Source organism: Takifugu rubripes, chromosome 1 (genome assembly GCF_901000725.2).
Source record: "Takifugu rubripes chromosome 1, fTakRub1.2, whole genome shotgun sequence".
In the NCBI taxonomy this organism is placed as follows: Eukaryota; Metazoa; Chordata; class Actinopteri; order Tetraodontiformes; family Tetraodontidae; genus Takifugu; species Takifugu rubripes.
Genome location: NC_042285.1, coordinates 10,744,573 through 10,764,075, shown reverse-complemented (window position 1 = coordinate 10,764,075; position 19,503 = coordinate 10,744,573). Strand labels below are relative to the sequence as shown.

The 19,503-nt window shown below is 44.1% G+C and overlaps 1 protein-coding gene across 5 annotated transcripts; it reads left to right on the top strand.

Moving 5' to 3' along the window:
• The first annotated feature begins 382 nt into the window (after positions 1-382).
• LOC101063633 (cytohesin-3) lies at positions 383-19,039 on the top strand. Of its 5 annotated transcripts, none has more exons than XM_011604353.2 (13): positions 383-813; positions 8,582-8,664; positions 8,805-8,869; positions 9,431-9,497; positions 9,597-9,715; positions 11,790-11,870; positions 11,954-12,066; positions 13,399-13,547; positions 13,656-13,767; positions 15,905-15,981; positions 16,865-16,936; positions 17,011-17,165; positions 17,933-19,039. In XM_011604353.2, exons 1-13 carry the CDS (start codon positions 795-797, stop codon positions 18,003-18,005), a joined length of 1,185 nt encoding a protein of 394 aa, XP_011602655.1. In that variant the 5' UTR covers positions 383-794; the 3' UTR covers positions 18,006-19,039. The 5 variants fall into 5 exon arrangements, 4 of the variants coding, with proteins under 4 accessions (XP_011602655.1, XP_029702792.1, XP_029702806.1 ...); XM_029846932.1 differs by lacking the exon at positions 383-813 and adding an exon at positions 5,967-6,246; XR_003890710.1 differs by lacking the exons at positions 383-813; positions 16,865-16,936; positions 17,011-17,165; positions 17,933-19,039 and adding exons at positions 5,967-6,246; positions 16,278-16,821 and having other exon boundaries at positions 15,730-15,981.
• Positions 19,040-19,503: the final 464 nt, after the last annotated feature.

Genomic DNA, 19,503 nt, shown 5'->3' with positions numbered 1-19,503 from the left:
CACCATCATACTGCCTTAAAATAAAAGGAACAAACAAAATGATGCCCAGTGTTGTCTGAATAACTAAAAACAGTAACAGCAGTTTTAAGGTTTAGTTTTAAGTTTCAAACAATAGTTTTCAGAACTCTTCAACAGGATGTTGCCATCAATGTAAACTGAAGTCTGACAACACTCTCAACAGTTGATTCTAGCAAAATCTTGTACACTGCTGGAATTATGAAGAGTTATGAACAGAATTATGAACTGTAGACAAATTGTAGACCCTCTGTCTGACCCATTATTGATTCCATATGGACCAAAACATATCTGCGTTCATGGAAGGCCTCAAGAGGCGTTCGAGGTCCAAAGAATCGAATCAAAGCATTGGTGGGTGAGAAGCTCTGTATGCGCGCGCGTGTGTGCCTGCGCGCGCGCGCGAGGGTTGGGGGCGGGCCCGTGACGTCACTGCAGCGTAGCGAATGTGAGCGCAGACGGAGCAGCTGAGGATGGAGCGGGGAAGCATCGCCGTTGGACTCCCGTGAAACGTCCCTCCTGTGAATCAGGACCTTGTTCTAGTTCCCGTTCGTACCGGAGACCATTGCTCCCTCCTCGCCCCTCGCATCGACGCGCCCTCTGTCCCCGGTGGAGCTGCTCACCGGCCCCGGCTCCGGCTCCGGCTCCGGCTCCGGCTCCGGCTCCGGCTCCGCTCCGTCAGCGGGAGAAGCGCCGACGTTTCGGCTGCAAAGCGGTCGATCTGAGACGGTTCCAGCCAGGTATCAGCCGTACACACCTTCTGCGAGCCCCCATCAGTCAGCATGGATGAAGACAATCACGGTGAGTGGATTTCTTTTTTCTTTCCTTGTTCCTCTCATCGGTTCGCGCCTCCCCCCCTCCTCAGTCAGGCTGGGATGGATGGATGGATGGATGGACGGATGTGAGGCTGGGGACACAGAGGTTTTTGAGAACCAGGATGGTCTGTTTCCTACAGAAAAAAAAAATGTTCCTGAAGACAAAGGAGGAGTTGTTAAAAAAAAAAAAAAAAGCCTGGTTGGGTTCAGGCAGGGTTTCCTAAAGAGACACGAAAGAAAAAAAGCTGCAGTTTCCACCACACCAGATCTTATAGATTCACATGCAACCCCCCCCCCATTGATACATGGGTGAAAATACCCCAAATGACTGTGTACGACCCAGTGGTGAATAAAGACGACCTTAAACCACCTGATGTATTTCAGGGTAATAAAACCTTTGCATTTCACACTGGTGTCAGGATAACAGTGGTGGAAATACTGGACCTCAGAGCAGCGTGATATATGGCTAAACCTAACGGACCTGCTAATGCAAACCCATGGTGGATTATCACTCACGTGATGGCTGCAGCCCAGAGCCTCATATCAGTTATTACACGCTACTGTTGAAACACACACAGATAATCCAAACTGCCTTGTGGTCTGAAGGCCTCCAAGCTGGTGTGGTGTAAACAAAAGGCTTCAGTCCGATAACAGTCTGTCAGTCCAATTATGAGAATAAGGCTGAGAGACCCGCAACTGTTTTTTTTACCACTGGATTTTTAAGACTGTCATCAGCCAGGGCGGCCTGTTTTTGTGACAGAACCGCTGTAAAATGAGGGAGGTAACAACGGGACAAGTTCACAGTCACATTATGCTGAAGGACTACTCCTAGAAATAATTCATTTCATATTAAATCCGAAGCGCAGCCTTTATTATTCACAAGTGTTGTGCCGCAGTGTTTGCAAATAGTTGCCTGTTTGTTCTTCCACCGCTTCTTGCAGAAGCCTTTAAAGTTGGAAATTCCTCATTGCGTCTCACCACCACGTCTGATTGTCAAAGTCTTGCCAGTTGTGTCGGAGCGCACAGGACGAGAGAAAGCCACTGCGGCCTGTCGTCCTGCACACATCACTTAACACTGTTGGAGGTGCTCGGGTTTGCTTTGGCTCATAATTGATCTCCAGCAGCCTTGGCACCATCTGAAAACATCATTCTACCCGTGGCAAGCGTGAGTCATATGAACTCAGTTTGATGTAGATGAATAAAGACAGGTAAATAAGTGTTGAATGCATTTATTGGGAGCCTTCCGATCACCTCTGAGGTGATTCATTCCACCCAAAATTGAAGTGTAGAGCGCACAGTAGGGCACAGGTGCCAGGATGAGCTGGTTTTCTACTGGGAATAAAAGTGCTTGTTAGCCTGTGATGCCAGGAGTCGTGATATTCTAGCAGATGTTCACCAAATCGTTCACATCTGCAGACAACAGGAACCAAACTTGGAGGCCTGCTTCCTGCAGGGATTTTAAAACTTTCCCAAGAGGCAGCTAAAATAATGTCAGCCTGAATACACACTGAATAAAAGTATTTGTTGGCCTCTGCCATATTGAATGGAATTCATTAGTGCATGTTTACGGCGTGGGCTAATCAGAGTTGGCGCTTCTCCGCTCGGTTTACGTCCTACAGAGCAGACAGAGCCTAGCCTCGTAATGGGTGAACAATCTGGAGCCTTCAACTCCTAAGTGTTTTTTGTTAGTCATGTGTCTTTTTTTAGCATCATTGTATAGTAGAATGGAGTGGAAAAAGCACAGAAGCACAAATTGGCTGAAAGTCAGTTTGCTGAGAGGGGGGGCAGACAGTTGGCTCTCTCTTGGTTATTGTCAGACTCTACAGTTCTCTCCCAGAACAATGCAGGGTAGTTCTTCTACTTTCCCTAAACCAGCTATTCCCATCTGCTTGTGTTGTCTCTTAAGGTTTTTTGGCCTGTTTCTTTGTTTTTCAACTCTGGACATTATCTGTTGGCCCACCTCTCTTTTATCTGCTGCATCTTTTACAGTCATCCTGCTCAGCTCCATGCCTTACTGATATTATTGTTTCATATCACATTCTGCTCAACAAGGAAACCTAAGCCGAGGTGGCTTTGAGGGAAAACCCGCATAAACACCGCTTTAATTTCCTAGCATCTAGTACAGAAGGGGATTAGTTTGTAAGAAAAGGGGGACGTTGGTGTTTATTATGGCTGTGGCTGAGTGTGTGGGAGGATGTCGGGCTGACCAGTTTGGTGCAAAACGTGTTGAACGGCTCAGCGGCAGATGATTCTTCTCCGCATCCCATGTTGCCATGCGGACGCTTTGAGGTGCTAGCTGTAGCAGAGAAACGACCCTTATGTGCTTGTGCTGCCATTAATGCTTATTTAACTGCTATTCTCTAAACATTTTCAAGGTTGTTACCTTCCCTAAACCTACCTCTCCTACCCTTTTGTCCTAAAAATCAGCTTTACATTTAACAAGTGAGACTCAGCAACACTAAATGTCATAGTATTACTATAACATATCTATAATAACTACTCCTATTAAATACTAGTTAGGCAACACAGCTAATACTGCTAAAACAGTTGATTAACCTGGCAGGCTGGTGAGGATTCGGAAATACACTTTACAGTCAACATCAAGTGTTGTGGAACAAAATTAAAGAGGTAAATGTACAGAACACTGTACTAGCAAAACACTGTACTAGCAAAACAAATACTCTAACAGAGAGTGCTGGCACGTGATAAGTAGAGGGGTTCTGTTGGAGCTCGTACTGTGCCGCACTGGTTGTGTGCAGAGAGAGGTCTACATGTGGACCTGATTAGGGGAGAGGGGCTTCCTGACATGGTCCCATCACCATGGAAGTGTGTGTATGTCTGATAGGCAATTTGTCATTAAGGCAACATGTCTGCTGTTGTATGAAGAGCTTCAAGAGGGGGAGCCATTTAAATGTGAGGCAAAGGGCAGATGGGAGACAAAAGTAGCAGCAAATCAAATGAGTGGGAGCCAGGGAGGAACATAGACAGATAAAAAGGCTGTTGGAGATGTGCTGGAAAAACAGAGACCAGCTGACCATACAGACAGGATGGAGATGGGAATGTGTTCAGAGGCCGCCAGGGTGTTTTTGGACTCCTCCCGGGTTCCTTTCCTAGAGTTGTCTTGGGTTTTCCCCTGGCTCAGGAAAGGTGCCGCTGCTGTTTGATCCAGCAGGTAGCCAGGGGACGGGTCCATAGTTAATACTTAAGATCCATTAGCAAGGTCCTGCACTGTGCTCACAGCCAGAGAGATCATGTCCACATTGTGGGTTGTTTCAGTTCCTTTGATCAACAGTAGTTCTGGTCTTATTTGGGAGGTGATCTGCCAGAGTCACTGTTGTTGCAGGCAGGCGCACAGTCGTCACAGGGATTTCCTGAGCTTTCAAATGGGCTGGAACCTGACTCAGAGCTGTGCGCTGGCATCTGCACCCCATCAGAATCGAAACAGTTCTGTAAATATGATGGTTTAGTGAATGAGAAGGACCTGCTGCAGCTGTCAGGTTGCTGCCAAGGACGCTGTCTGCCTCCATAATAGAGGTGTGTTGATATCAGAAAATCCCTTACGCTCATTTGTTTCCTGCCAATCACCTGACCCCCAGAGAAGGTCACTGGGGTGTCAGGATCCGTCAACTCCACGTCTGTCAAGCGGGGAGTCACGAACACAACCGCGATAACCCCCTTTGTTGTCATTATAGCCACATAATGGCAGGTTTTAAAAATGAAAACCTTGTTTTTTTAATCTAAATGAGACACAGTGCCAGGAACTGAGTAACTGGAGGCTACTTGGACAGCGCTCCATGATAGCAGATCATGCTGCTCCTGGATGGAGAGACTTCATCCATCTACTTCATTCTCAGGCCAATCACATCAGCAGATCGTGGTTATTTTGGCCAGCAGCACATGGCAGCGGAAGCCCTGCAGATTCCACTCGTGCTGTTTGTTGAAAGCAGCGTTCTCGTCGCGCTGATGCCAAGCAGATGTGTGATATGAGGAGGACCTGGTGTGCAGACCACCTCGTATGCAATTTTGCACAAATGCACTCACAGCAGGGGTCCCCTCCAAAAAGTACAGATTAACCAGAGCAATCAGCGTGGAGGCTCTTCAGCTCTCTGAGCCCCAGATTCTCCCTACGACCCCAGCAGTGTTTAAAATCTAGGAGCCATATCAGCACCCACCCCCCCCAAATCTCTTTTCTCACGCAAACCTCCAGAGCTGTTATGATTGAATTCTTACTGTACAGGCCACATCCCAGAGTGCTGTAATAACCTGCAATTTCTCAACCACAAACGCCACATGAATCCATTGATCGGGAATTCTACTTTAAAGGGAAGCTTTTTTTTTGCATAGCTTTTCCCCTCTCTTCCTTTCTGGCATTTGTTAATTCCTCTGCTACACGATCAAATAAAGAATGCCTTCATAAAATGTTTGTGCAGGTCGAAATTTGGAAGTGTGACCACAAATAATATTTTTTTAGGCTATAAATGCAGGAATTCTTTTTACATTGGAGCAACTTAAGTTATGTGTTGCAGCTGCTTGCTGCTTTAAAAACAATTCTCCTGTCATGTGTCAGCTGTAATTGGCCACAAGTGTTGTGTTCATGAAAATAATCCAGAAACACGCGTGTTTTTTGATGCAAACATCCATGTTTTGATTAATACATTATGGGTTTAGGTTATTTCCCCTTTCAGCAGGAAGTGGGATCTAATACAACTCTATCTATTTCTTTCCCCAAAGACTCTGGTGCTTTGTTGATGTAAAAGTCTTAATTAAACCCCAAGAGAGGACTTTGTGTAGAGGTTTATGTTTTTTCCACTAAAATCCAAAATAACATTCACCGAGTGATGAAGCAAAACTAGAACGCGGGGTTAAACACATTGCATCAAGGGTGAAGAGAAACAAAACGAACCTTGTCTGCATAAACAGGCCAGGGCTGTTCTTGGAGAATGTCTGTTATAAAATCACATGACTGCAGAACCCTGGGTTTGTTCGGTTATTAATGTGTCCGCCTCAGACGGACAAGCCGGGAAAAGGTTCGAGTCATTGGACAAAGTGCAGCGTGAAGTTGGACGTGACCCTTGACCCTGTGCATCAATAACTTTGTTTCCCTGCCCCTGCAAGCTCTGCTGCACATTATATCATCCACAGTTCGAGAGAAAAATGAGGTTAAAGGTGCTCGAGCAACGTCTGGTGATCCACTGTCAAACATCACACTGGTGCTCTGAGAGACTCGTGTCGGGCTCACGGTGCGAACGTGCGGGATTATTCTGTCCGTCGCTGCGTACGACCCAGACTGCAAAGCTCGTCATCGTCAACGGAAGGATTGGGAGCGACGCGCTTCGGATTAGAGTTGCGATCTGGAGGATGTTTCCCTCATCTTCCTCCTTCCGTGCACGTGTTCCTCTTTGCTGCCGGGCCAAATGGGGTAACAGGGTTAATTTATTTTTTATTTTTTTTAGATGCCCACCCACTGCAAAAGGCATTAGGGCGCTAAAGTCGCTAGTGGCTCTGGACAAATCCTCCTGTTCTCATGAATCAGTGAAGACTGGGACTACAGCCAGCGTTAAGTGAGGACAGGATTTACATGAGTGCCATGCACTCTCAGGACCCCCACTCTTCATCCTGCACAGCTGCTATCAATCCAGGCATTACAGAAGTTGTGTAGTCATGGAACGGATTGAATGAAATTGCTTTACACAAGATATGAAACAGAAAGTTAGCGTGGAGTTTGTGCGATAAAGCCTCCCAATATTAGTCTTAATGCCGTCTTAGCCTCGGCTTTCAGGGACAGTTGTTGCTTTTGGGTGTGAAGAGCATGAGGGGATTTGCTGCTGAAAGTAGATTTTGAGGGATTTTGTGTTTAGGGGTGAAATGAGTGTTCTCTTGTTCTCTGTGGAACATGTTGGAGTTTAAACCTTTGGATGGCTTCAACCTTTGATCAGATACAGAACACATCTGAGCTCTAATGCTGCATATTTCCTTTAAAAACAGGGTTAACAGCAGGATTTTCCATGTTCATAGAGAAATTAAAAGCAATGCCTCACCACTTACAGCTACTGTAGATGACAAGGCCTTCACAAGATTGATTTTTTACCATGAAGCAATGACTCACTTCCCAATCAATTAGACTCACTCTAATTGATTTTACTAGATTATCTTTGAAACATGGCTGGGTTTGGTAAAAGCCAGTAGCAAGGCAACGGTCAGCTTTGTCCCCGTGTGCTTGTCAAAGACACTAAACTAATTTCCTGAATGAGTCATGGAAGGTCACAGGGGAAGTGTGTTAATAATATAATTGGAGGACCACCTCTATGGAGGAGCCCCTGACCACTAAACAAGATTAGAAGGAACAGCAGCATTTGGAGAGGTTTTATTGTCCATTCTTTTATCTGAGATGCAGCATGTTCACTAGAAGAAATGTAAGGATATTGAAATTCATTGCAATTGTAGGTGTTTCCATGTATGTTGTGGTTTCTTTAGATTTGTGATGAAGGAAGATTGCAGCTGTGGTGCCTGCAGATATCTCCATTAGCTAATGACTGGAACCAAAAAGGGTGCTGTCTCCTGCTGGCACATGACTCCCTCTGTGCAACCCAAAAAATAATGTGGATTGGCACAAAACATGTAATTTATAGATGCAAACAACATATCAAAAAGTAAGCATACGACGATCCCATTAGTGGTTTGGTTGCAAACTGTGGCGAGTCTGTTTTATGAAGGAAGCCGACTGAAGCTCCACAGAACAGACTGAAGAGGAGGTTTCTTTTTCAATTAAAACACATGACTGCAGAATAAACAGTTAAAACCTCAGAAAAACACTAAACCCAGATTGAAATGCTGAAATAAGCAGGTGAAAGCCTTGGATGCATTTAAGCTGCATTAATGGCTTGAGATTGGAGTAAATTTGGACTAAACGTTGCTTTAAGAACAGTGCTGCATCCATGGGGGGGGGCTCATGGTTTCAATATAGTGCTTTATTGAGTCTTGTGAGAGGGGAAAAAAACATTCAAATTTAGATTTAAATCTAAGAATTGACCGTATCTGTAATTGGAGTCCTCCTCTCCTCAGCTGACTCTTGTCAAAGAGCTTCAGGATTCAACAACAAGGTTAGGAAGCCCTTTTTGTCTCAGCACTAATGTGAGTACCATTCTTGAGACAACGCGGCTCCCTTTAACACAGTGCTGCTGGATTAAAATTAGGCTGCATACATCCTCTTCAACCCACTGACCTTATTTTGCTTTAATTGGCGCCGCTTCCTGGCTGTGAGGGGGAGTAACAAAATCCTGTATTTGCAACTCGACTGGCAACATGTAGGCAAAAGGCTTGAGAAGGATGAATAAAAAATGTGAAATAAAGTGTGTGTGTGGGTGCAAATGAAACAAGATACAAGGCAGAGAGGTTAAAAAAAAAAAAACGATAAAATCCTCTTGGCCACGAGATCGAGACTGAGTAGATGTTCAATTTCCAAATCCTCTGCATGAAAATTTAATCTGAAATGGTTTCATTAATAGAAATTCCCCAGAGCAAGCTGGAGGAGGAAGGAGTGGGCCAAATAATTAAGACCCTTTGCATTCCTCCTCTGGTTAATTAGCAGGAGTGTGCTGGCTGTTTGATAAGCGTCACTGCAGCCGCACTGTGTAAAACCCGACAGTGTTTCCAGTTCGCTGAGGCTGGTGATGAGAGCCGAGCAGTTTTCCACCTTCAGAAGTTTCTGGCACTTAACGGTATTTGTGAGCTACTATCTGCATCATGTCTTTCAGTTCCCGAGGACCTGTCCCTGGAGGAGAGGGATGAGCTGACAAACATCCGGCGCAGGAAGAGGGAGCTTCTCGATGATATTGAGGTGAGCGTGTGCATGTGTGAATGGATGTGATATGTGTATCTGCAGCCATATTTGATTAGTGCTGCATTGTAACTAAGATGCGCCGCGTCAAGAGACGAAAATTGAGTTTTTTGCCTTCTCCTGTCGCACTCTTCTTTCAGAGATTGAAGTTTGAAATAGCCGAGGTCATGACGGAGATCGAGCAGCTGACGTGCATCGGAGAAAGGTAGATGACACGCTCGTGTATCCCAGCCCTTTGCAGCCCGTGAAAAACCCGTTTTGCAATTAAATATTAGAATTCTTTTATATTTATCCAGCTAAAACACTGTGTTTTTAATATTAAATCTTCAAATATAGTCCTGATAACAGATTAGCAAACCTGCCTTGTTTCGATAAACAAACTGTTTGACCAAACCTTCCTGTCACCTTTGTGTTGACTCTAGTGTGTACAGCCGTTTGGCTAGACGCTGTGTGTTCCCCGTCCAGCATCTGTGTTAAACAAACACTGACAGTTGATATGCGGCACACTGAGTGTCGTATAAATCCATCAGCCACACGCGCTGCATGTGTCTGTCACTGAGGTCACATCTGTGTTGTCCTCTCATCTGTCACTGTGTCCTAACCTGTGACACACGCACACACACACATTCAAAATCAGTAAATAGATGGCAGATGTAGTGGGAGGTCATGTTCTCAAATACAACTGAAGAATATTATTAAGCTTATTATAGGATTATTCTGTGTTACAATGTATTTAAATCTCAACCATCATGATTCTGTGTTGCAGTAAAACATCTCAGAGAAACAAACAGATCGCCATGGGCAGGAAGAAATTCAATATGGATCCCAAGAAGGTGCAGCGCATCCTCCTGTTTTAAATCAGATCAAACTATCCAGACCTGTCAGCAGCGAAACCTAAACAGCCTCCCTTGTTTTCTCCTGTTCCTCTTCAGGGAATCCAGTTCCTGCTGGAAAACGACCTCCTTCAGCAAACCCCCGAAGACATCGCCCAGTTCCTGTACAAAGGGGAGGGCCTCAACAAGACGGTCATCGGAGACTACTTAGGCGAGCGGTGAGGCAGGGCAGGCCGCAGGAGAGCGCTCTCCTTACATAAAATAAATAAAGAGAAGGGAATGATGGCTTATTGGTGGAAGAGGAACAGTGTGGGTAGGCTGTTGTGGTCTGCCCATGTGAACCTAGAATGCAGTTAAAAGGCTTGTCCAGGTGCACACAAACCCTCAGATAATGAAGGGAAACGAACGTCCTGCAGCTGCTCAGATGGATGGTGTTATCAGAGGGGGAGATTAGGTGGTAACAACATGAAGGAAAAGAGGAACTACAACAAAACCTGGTTACTATCCCTCGTAGTACAAACACAAATCCACAGTTCTGTGAGATTGAGCTGGATTTAAGAGGAGCGATGCTCTACCAAAATGTATGTGCAACATTTTAAAGTGGACAGAAAGTTTGTTCCTCTGTTCTTTATAATTGTCCTACATTTCCTTCTGTACGTCATTCCAGATAGAGGGGGCAGAACATTTAAAGGCGCTTCTGTCCAGTTCAGTTCTGACTCTCAGAGCCTCCATCTGATACACTGCAGCCATGTCAGTGGTGCTCTAAACACAAATATGTGAGCAGAGGTCGAAGAATAGATTTATAAATAAAAGTCAGCCAGTGAGAGAGCCTACGGGGACCAGTGATGTACATGATATCAGCAACCTGTAATAAATCGCAAAGCACAGCTGTAACAGTATCTGATTCCTTTATAAACTGATCAGGAGTGTTCATATAAAGCAGCTCTCCATAGTCCAACAAGGCAAAAAAAAGTCTAGTCTAGTATTTATAAGATGTGAGCATTTCAATTTCAACCCTTTAAACAGTTGACAGCCTAGGAAGGTGAGCTGGGAGCGTGGCCTTTTTTAATCTCCATTCAACAGTGTATTGAGGCATCTATTACATGCTAGTTTCCTCCATCATTTACCTATTTGCCACTCTGAACCCTCCTTTACCACTTTACCTTGCTAATTTCCCCATTCTTCACTAATATATAGCCAGCCCACAGCCCAAAAGCTACCTTTATTTAACTACAGAATTCCACCATTTCGATATAAAGTATAACATTTGATCTGAGCAAATCTGAGGCATCACAGGTGTCAATCTTTGATAGGCAGTTGATGTTTGAGCAACAACGACATCAGTCAGTGAGTAGCAGCAGAGGAAATGTCACAGAGAAAATGAAAAGGGCTCTGTAGCTTTGACTGACTGCATATCCAAACAGAGGCGTAGCTGGAGGCCGCTTGGCTGCTTTATTTACCATCCAACCTGCGTCAAAGACAAAGGGGCACACAACATGAGTGTGAATGAGGCTGCCGGCATCAGGCTCCATTCACATACTAATCAAAGAGGCCTCCGACCCAGAGGAAACACTCAGGATAGGCTGAGAGTTTGCACTCAGTAATTACTACTAATGGAGCCTGTCTAAGGAGGTGGAACCTATCATTACACGGAGATGAAGAGAGGAAAACAGGTCGTGGAGGTGACAGATAGTTTTCATTATCTCTGCGTTCTTCAGCTTTGTTTGTGACATACAATCCCCCTCTTATTTCCTTGGGAATGAATGTTCTTTCAATTTAAGTGAGTCTGGCAGCCCTCGGCAAAATTGTACTTATTACATGAGTTTTATATAGTGTTTAATCCCTGGTCAGTACAGTGTTGCAATAATAAACATCAATCAAACAGCTTTTCCTCAACAGCACAGAATTCTAGGTTTCATCTCTGCATTACACAGCCCAGAGGCACCAGTCCAGGTCGGGGCGGTGGTGTACCTGAGCAGGCTGCCACCGCCACCACTTCACACAGGCCGTCCTGTCTGCTCCTCTACCAAAAATGCTGCAACCAGAAAGTTTGGTTTGGCCTGTTTTCCCTCAGTCAGACCACCAATGCCACCCACCCGTCTCCTCGGGGTGCAGAAACAACCAGCAGCGGACAGCTGTTAAAACTGCCTCCAGATTGAATTCGGAGCAGCCGGTGTGAATAAAGCTGCAAACACGACAGGAATGTCAAGAGACTTCAGGTTGAGAGTTCTGCTGTTGCGGAGGAAATATGGGTCCAAGTCTTTTCTCATGACGTCGTTTCTCCTCCCGCAGGGACGACTTCAACATCAAGGTGCTGCAGGCTTTCGTGGAGCTGCACGAGTTTGCGGACCTCAATTTAGTCCAAGCCCTACGGTGAGCAGAGGGACCTTCGGCACCCTGACCCGCGGCATCAGAAATAATAACCCCCCCCCCCCCCCCCCCCCCTTTGATTACAGGCAGTTCCTGTGGAGCTTCCGTTTGCCAGGCGAAGCCCAGAAGATCGACCGCATGATGGAGGCATTTGCCTCGCGGTACTGCCAGTGCAACCCCGGAGTCTTCCAGTCGACAGGTTAGCTTCGATAGCTTCATCTGTTTTTGTGACACGGCCATTGCTTTTTGTTGTATCTAAATTATTTCAATTAAAGTTTCTGAGCTCTTTCATTGTGATAATCTGGTCACAACTACACGTGCAGCTGTTTTAGCTCATTTTGACAGATTGCTTTTTGCTTTCAGACAAAAACCAATGTTGTCTCTGTCAGGTTAAAATCAATTTTGCTGTTTTTTAAAAAAAAATTATAAAGGGATTTAATTCAATGGTCAATGGATTTGCCGTTTTGGCCTTTTTGACAGTATCGTAGCATCCCGGCTTCACCTGGGACTACAGATCAGTGGGGATTATCTCATTACGGTAGCTGCGTGTCACTGTTGACATGCTGGAGATGAAGCGAGACTAAACAACCCACAACAAACGAGCCATGTTCATTATTTATTAGACTCGATGTGATGGAATGGAACACGGACTAAAACAAAGCTTTCAACTACAACTGATGGTGAATTATTGAAGAAGAGTCACCTTGTGTAACTGAAGGTGCATGTGACCACATGGTGGGAGCTGGTGATTCATGTTCTGATGATAAACTACCTTCTTTATTATCTTATTTTTTTCTGATTAATATGGCCGTCCGGCCCAACAGCCTGCGCGGTTCCTCCAGTTTTTTTTTGGAGAGAGCGTCTCCATTTAGGCAGACAATAGAGACCCAAAGTATGTCAGCGAGAGGAGATAGACAGAGGCGAATGAATGATTCATTTACAGGCAGCCAGTGCTGTGTGTGTGTGTGTGTGTGTGTGTGTGTGTGTGTGTGTGTGCGTGTGTGTGTGTGTGTGTGTGTTTTACATTAGACTGAAACACTAACCCCCATTTTACTCTCCCTAACTTACTGTCTAGCAGAAAAAAATGTTATATTAAGGGGGCGAAACGTTTTATCTTACATTGGTGCAACGCTTTGTGTGTTTGGGGGGGTTCATTCATGGGGCAGATTAAACCCCAAAAATGTGTCTTGGATCAGACGATATTTGATTTATTACAGACGGTTCTGGCCTCCAGAGTAAAGAGCACACAGCTAAAGATGAATTTTTTCAACTCCCACGAATTAAAGGAATGTGAAGAATTTGGGTGTTTTGGTCTGGTCGTGTTTTTGCACTGATGCAGGACACATTAACGCCACTATGCCGGGCAAACAGCCATTTCATATGGTTGTTTGCCCCATAAAAACAGTGTCCATTGTTTTCAACACTGTGGCTGAATGAAATAAATCTCCAGCAACAGATTATCGAAATACAGACATCATGTAGCACACAGTCACAGGAAATAACCCGTTTGATTCTTCATTGATGCTCTCAGATACCTGCTACGTGCTGTCATTTGCTATCATCATGCTGAATACCAGCCTGCACAACCCCAACGTCAGGGACAAGCCCCCCGTAGAGCGATTTATCTCCATGAACAGAGGCATCAATGAGGGAGGTGATCTGCCAGAGGAGCTTCTCAGGGTGAGGATTGGACTACGATGAGCGTGTGTGGGTGGTGATGAGCGAGTCACAGCGTCTCCCCACTTCCCTCTCTGTTTACCTTTTGTTTGTGCTTTTCCTCTCCCGCAGAACCTTTATGACAGCATCAAAAATGAGCCTTTCAAAATCCCAGAGGATGATGGGAATGATCTGACGCACACGTTCTTCAATCCTGACAGAGAAGGCTGGCTTTTGAAGCTAGGTACGTGCACCGGGGTTGACTTTTCAAAATGGGAGAGTGATGCCGACATCTCATCAGTGAAAAATGCAAACAACAGCAAAGTGTGACATCTAAAATGTGACATTCAGAGCATAATTATAAAACTATTTACAAAACATTTGATATGCTTATGATTGATGAGGACATTACAGCATCACTAGCACTGTCACTGCACATGCTAATGTGCAGAACAACACATTAATTATCAACAACTTTAGACATTAATATCAGATGCCAGAAAGTGTTCAGGCACAAGTTGCATCTACATTATTGGTTCTGAACACCAGGTGTGTCTTCTGCAGAAGCATCATTGTTTCTGCTTGATGTTTATTGAAATAGTTTAGCAATTTCAACATTAGAAAAGAAACTGAAGGGTTCTGGAAAATCTGAAGGGTTCTGGAAAATTAGATCTATCCAGTCATTTCACATTTATATCATCTCTCCTCTTAAAACATGCCTCTATTGTCTCTTTTCTCCTTCACTCCTGCATCAAAGTGATTTCTAAAACACATCAGATTTTTTTCTGCTTCTCTCTGTGAGCGGATGGGCTATCTTAGTTTGTAATATCTTAAAACTATGCATAAACTTTCTTGCTTACTCACTTTAACTGAAAATAGAATATGATAAGTTGGTGTTTCAAACCTTATAGCTGCTGTCTGCTGTACCGTGCACCTTTCTAATTACCAGGACTTCAGCAGTTGGCCATATATCACAAGTGAGAGCTAGTTTAGCTCCGAAAAGGTGTTCCTGAAATCACAGCTCCACGGGTGTGGTGTGAACTATGCAGTGTGAGCTCCCATATTTCTGTTTATAGAAGCTGTCAGCAGACAGTTGTCCTCCTATTGTGACTGAATAAATATGGAGGTGTAGCCAAAGTTCACCTCTGAAGCTCAGTTATTATCATACACTGTTTTTCACATCAACTCCACATTTGTCTGCTGATATGGAATTGATTTCAATCCCTTCAGCTGGCAAGAATCTAAGAAACACTGTAGCTATGGCAATAAGATAGCTACTATTCCTTTGGGGCTGTTTACTCATTGGTCTGACTCAAATAACATTTTCCTGAACAGACTGAGATCAGTCTGAGGTTAGCTGATCCGATCATTTCATGCCTCCTTTCCTGCACATCATCAGCTCCAGTGTCCACCAGGACACCTATGGAAAGGGCTCCTCGGCTCTGCTATCCTTGCATTCCCTCAATGTGCTGATTCCCATCTTCCTCTCTCTCTTTTGTGCTTTATTCCATAAACTGCACCAGCAGTGGTTTCCAGGCTAATTTTAGCTTTGTCTTCAGAGTCTCTACATAATGAAGCATTCAGCTGGTCTGTTAAACACTTGAATCTCAAATGTTACTTTTCTGAAACAAAGCTGTGTAGCAACATAATCTCATTATAATCTCTCTCACTGGCTGGTTTATCGGAATCTATCATCTTCCACATCGTGTCGTAAATTACAAGATTTAAAAAGTTCATATAGCATAAAAAATACACGTTGCAAAAGAAATTTGACACTCTTGTTTTATGTGGGAATCAGAATCAGGGCATATGTATGTAAACAGATGCATAATATAGACAGTTTTAAATCTGGGTCAAAAGAACATTGCACGATGTAAATCTGTAAAGTCTGCGTTATGCTTAATCTGTCAAGTCAGCAAAGATGGTATTATGGTACACATATTGCAGACTGTACGTTGACACGGATCACATTATGTTCTTTTGATTACATAGTTTAACCACTCATTGCATCACTAGTAGTGTAATCAACGGAAAATCCAATAATCCCAGTAATCTTCTTTTTATGGGGTGGATGGCAGATGGAGAGATTGTTTCTTCATAAGGAGCCAGTGTTTTATTCCTTAAATTGTACTCACGTGCATGCTTGCTAACAGGTTTTACAAGCCGTCCCCTCCACTTCCTCTTCCCCCTCCCCCACCGTCTTTAGCATCCATCTCCCGAGACAAGGAGGGGGTTGCCGAAGGGAGTTTGCAGCCTGTGATTCAGGCTAATAAAGCAGAGAGACGATAAGCAGGACCAGATGTGGCACGTGGAGCTGGGGTTTTTGGGCAGGTTAGAATTTGGATCACCTCAAGGCATTTGTGCTGTGGTTTTCTGTGCAGGTGGCAGAGTGAAGACTTGGAAGAGGCGGTGGTTTATCCTGACCGACAACTGCCTCTATTACTTTGAATACACAACAGTAAGTGGGCAAACCCTGTGCGTGTGTGTGTGTGTGTGTGTGTGTGTGTGTGTGTGTGTGAATGCATGTGTGCTTCCAACATATAACCAGATTTGGGTTTGGCAATCGGTTCATTTTAATATGTTTAACTCATCTCATTAAGTCACGCTAAAGTAAGCATTCAAATGAATATAATGTTACACACACACACACACACACGCACACACACACACACTTGACAACATAGGTCTTTGCCTTCCAGCTCTCCTCTTTAACAGATGTATCCCTTCTGACCTAAATCAACATCCTCATTCCAGCAATTAACATGAGGCATCATGGGAAACATCTGCAAAGTTTCTGGCACACATCTGCTGCCACTAACCCACAAGACCAACTGCCTCCCCCAACCTGCAGCCTGTCGCCCCACGCTTCACCCCAAAATCCCAGGTTTTAAAGAACGCCTCCCTGCCACCACACACGTGCCCCTCAGATAGGCCATACAGAGCCAGCTGTGAGCAGCCGTCTCAACCCCCCCCCCCCACGCACACACACCCCTCCACACCCCGCCCCTCCATCAAGCCTCCTCATTAGTCGGAAGATGACAAGCAGGACACAAAGCTGTTCCTCAAGGTCTTCCCCCCCTTGCTGAAACCTACCTAACATCAGTCTCCGGTAAATGAAGGGGTGTAGTGTTACTTCTCCCTTGGGTGCTGTCCTCTACATGACCAGCATCCTTAGAAAAAAGCATTTATCTTTTATCTTGGCTCATATCACCAAGTTAGCTTTAATTTTAACTCTGTCAGTGTAGAATATTACTGCTCATAGAACTAAGTGGTGCATAAGTATAAATTATGATTCAACCTTGGGAATGATGCCTTGATGCTGAATTTACTGTTGTGTTCAGGATAAAGAACCTCGTGGGATCATTCCCCTGGAGAACCTCAGTATCAGAGAGGTAGACGAGCCCAGGAAGCCTGTAAGCAGCAACATGCCCAAATCGAATAAATAAGGAACACAGTTGTTGATTTTGCTCACGCCATGTTTCCCCAGAACTGCTTTGAGCTCTACAACCCCAACCACAAAGGTCAGGTGATCAAGGCCTGCAAGACAGAGGCGGATGGACGGGTCGTCGAGGGCAACCATGTCGTGTACAGGATATCAGCCCCCACACCGGAGGAGAAAGAGGAGTGGATCAAATCCATCAAGTAAGTAATGCTGCAATAGTGCGGCTCCATTTACACTGAGAGGGCACTTAGCCAACACCAAGCTGCTCCCAGGTGGCGTTTTCTCATGCCTGACCTTGGCTGTGAGACCAACATGTATTCACACAGCGCTGCGAGCTTGATCGCGACTGTGCAGATGAGCGCGAACACACTCACGCGCTCCCTCGCACGACCACCGTGACTAAATAATGTCTCTGTTTCCCACACGTCCACGCTGATAACTCAGCGGTGATTTCTGCTCTGGTGAATGAGCTCACTTCCACCTCGGTCTTACACACACACACACACACACACACACACACACCCAGATTCACGGACATGTGTCAGTAGTGTGAAGGTGTGAGTCTCTTACGGTCACTGCTGGACAGCTCACACATCGCACCTCGCTGTCACTTGTGGCGGCAGAAGGAGTGGCGGGTTGCCTTGTGGTCAGCAGAGTCATACACAGCTATGCACACACACTCCATGGTGCACCCTCATTCACATGTCAGAGTGGAAAAAGCTCTAAAAAGAACCACAGTGTGGACACTTTTTCAGATTGGTGGGCTCAGCATGCTCGATCGTTCAGGTTACTCAGCACTCCCACCCCCCCCACCCTACCCCAATCATCTCTGTGCGTCTTTTGGGTTTTGATTTGATTTGATTCGGATTTGAACATTCTAACTGATGTGGTGTCAGCAGATCTGCATATTACTGCTACCAATGATCAAAAATATCAGCTGATTTCTCCTTCTGTTCCCTCTCTGTAGGGCAAGCATCAGCAGAGACCCCTTCTATGACATGCTGGCCACCAGGAAGAGAAGGATAGCCAATAAGAAATGATCATAATCCATGATCAAGTGCACCAAAAAGTCCTCGTGTGTGTTTTTATGTGTTGAAGTCATCAAGAAGACTTCAGATATCTGTCTTTTCAGGGCTGGAGGACAGCAGACTCAGGTGGGACTCTATCAGACTGAAAATGTATTTGTCCTTAAAGGTTATGTGCAGTTCTTAAATTCAGGCTTTCCTGAATCCACCAAACAGTGACACTTGCGGGAGATTTATTGAACAAGAAAACCTGATGATACACTAAGATACTGCCCCCTGCTGGCAAAAGGAAAATACACGTGAACGTTGAACTATAGAATTTTATTCAACAGGAATCATTGACTCGATATGTTTCGGTCTGACTCTCAATGACCATTCAGTTTTCCATATTTTCACACAATTCTTCTTTCATAAAACTCATTTTTTCCATGTTCTTTTCGCTCATTGACTTGAATCAGCTGGTCTGATATTCCTCCAAAAAAAGTGACTATCTGTGTAATGAAAATATTGATTTGTTGAAGATAATCAAACTTTGTTTTTTTTGTGTGTTTCAAATACATTTGAAAGCAAAGAATTAAACATGACAATTAATCATATTAATTATAAACGACCACTGCATTTATTAACCCGTAGTTTTTTTTATATTATTTGTCCTCTACATTTAGAAAGACAGTCCTCAATTCACCCAGTTTATGTAGTATATAATGTACATATAATTATTATTTTTGTGTGTTTATGTAGCATGTAAATCATAATGGTCCTAGCTTTTACCCGTTCTTTTTTGTTTGACAGGTTCTTGACAAAAGACCTCATTTTGTTATTACTGAAGCTCAGATAATGAAATTATTGAAACTTAAAAGAATAAGTCACTAAGTTAAGGAGGTTTTAAGTTCCCTTGAATACTTTGTGAAAATTTTTTGTGGTTTTTATAAATGCAGATTAAGATATTAAACTTCAGTTATTTGGATTTTTAAAGATATCATGATGTGAAATAGGAAAGTGTTGCTGCCTACTTTGATGAATACCTTTAATAAAATTGTTTTAAAAAAGAAAATCGCACACCAAGGTTTTGTTGAATTGAGCTCTTCTGCTCTTCTGCTTAAATCTGACCAAATTATCCCATTTCAATTTAAGATTACTGACTTTAAGCTTAGTTGTTCCTTTTCTTTTTTCAGGCTAAAATGTTAGAGAACATTTTCTACATTTCGTTTCCCTGGAATGTCTGTTTATTTTACCTGAAATTACAGGGGCAGCTCCTTCTTCCTGCTCCTACTATACAGACAGTTGTTGAAAAGATTTGGGACAGGATTAGACTTTGAGGAAATGACATTCACTTTTTAAAATCACCTGTGTCTTGCAGATGAGGCTATTGCTAAAACCTGGGACTGCATGAAAGATTCAGATCTGTTTTCTGTCTCTCATCAGGGGCACCGAGCACAACATGTGCACAGGCTCAGACTTTCAACAAAAATGTTTACATCAATAGAGCCCAAAAAAAGGGAAACTGGGCACT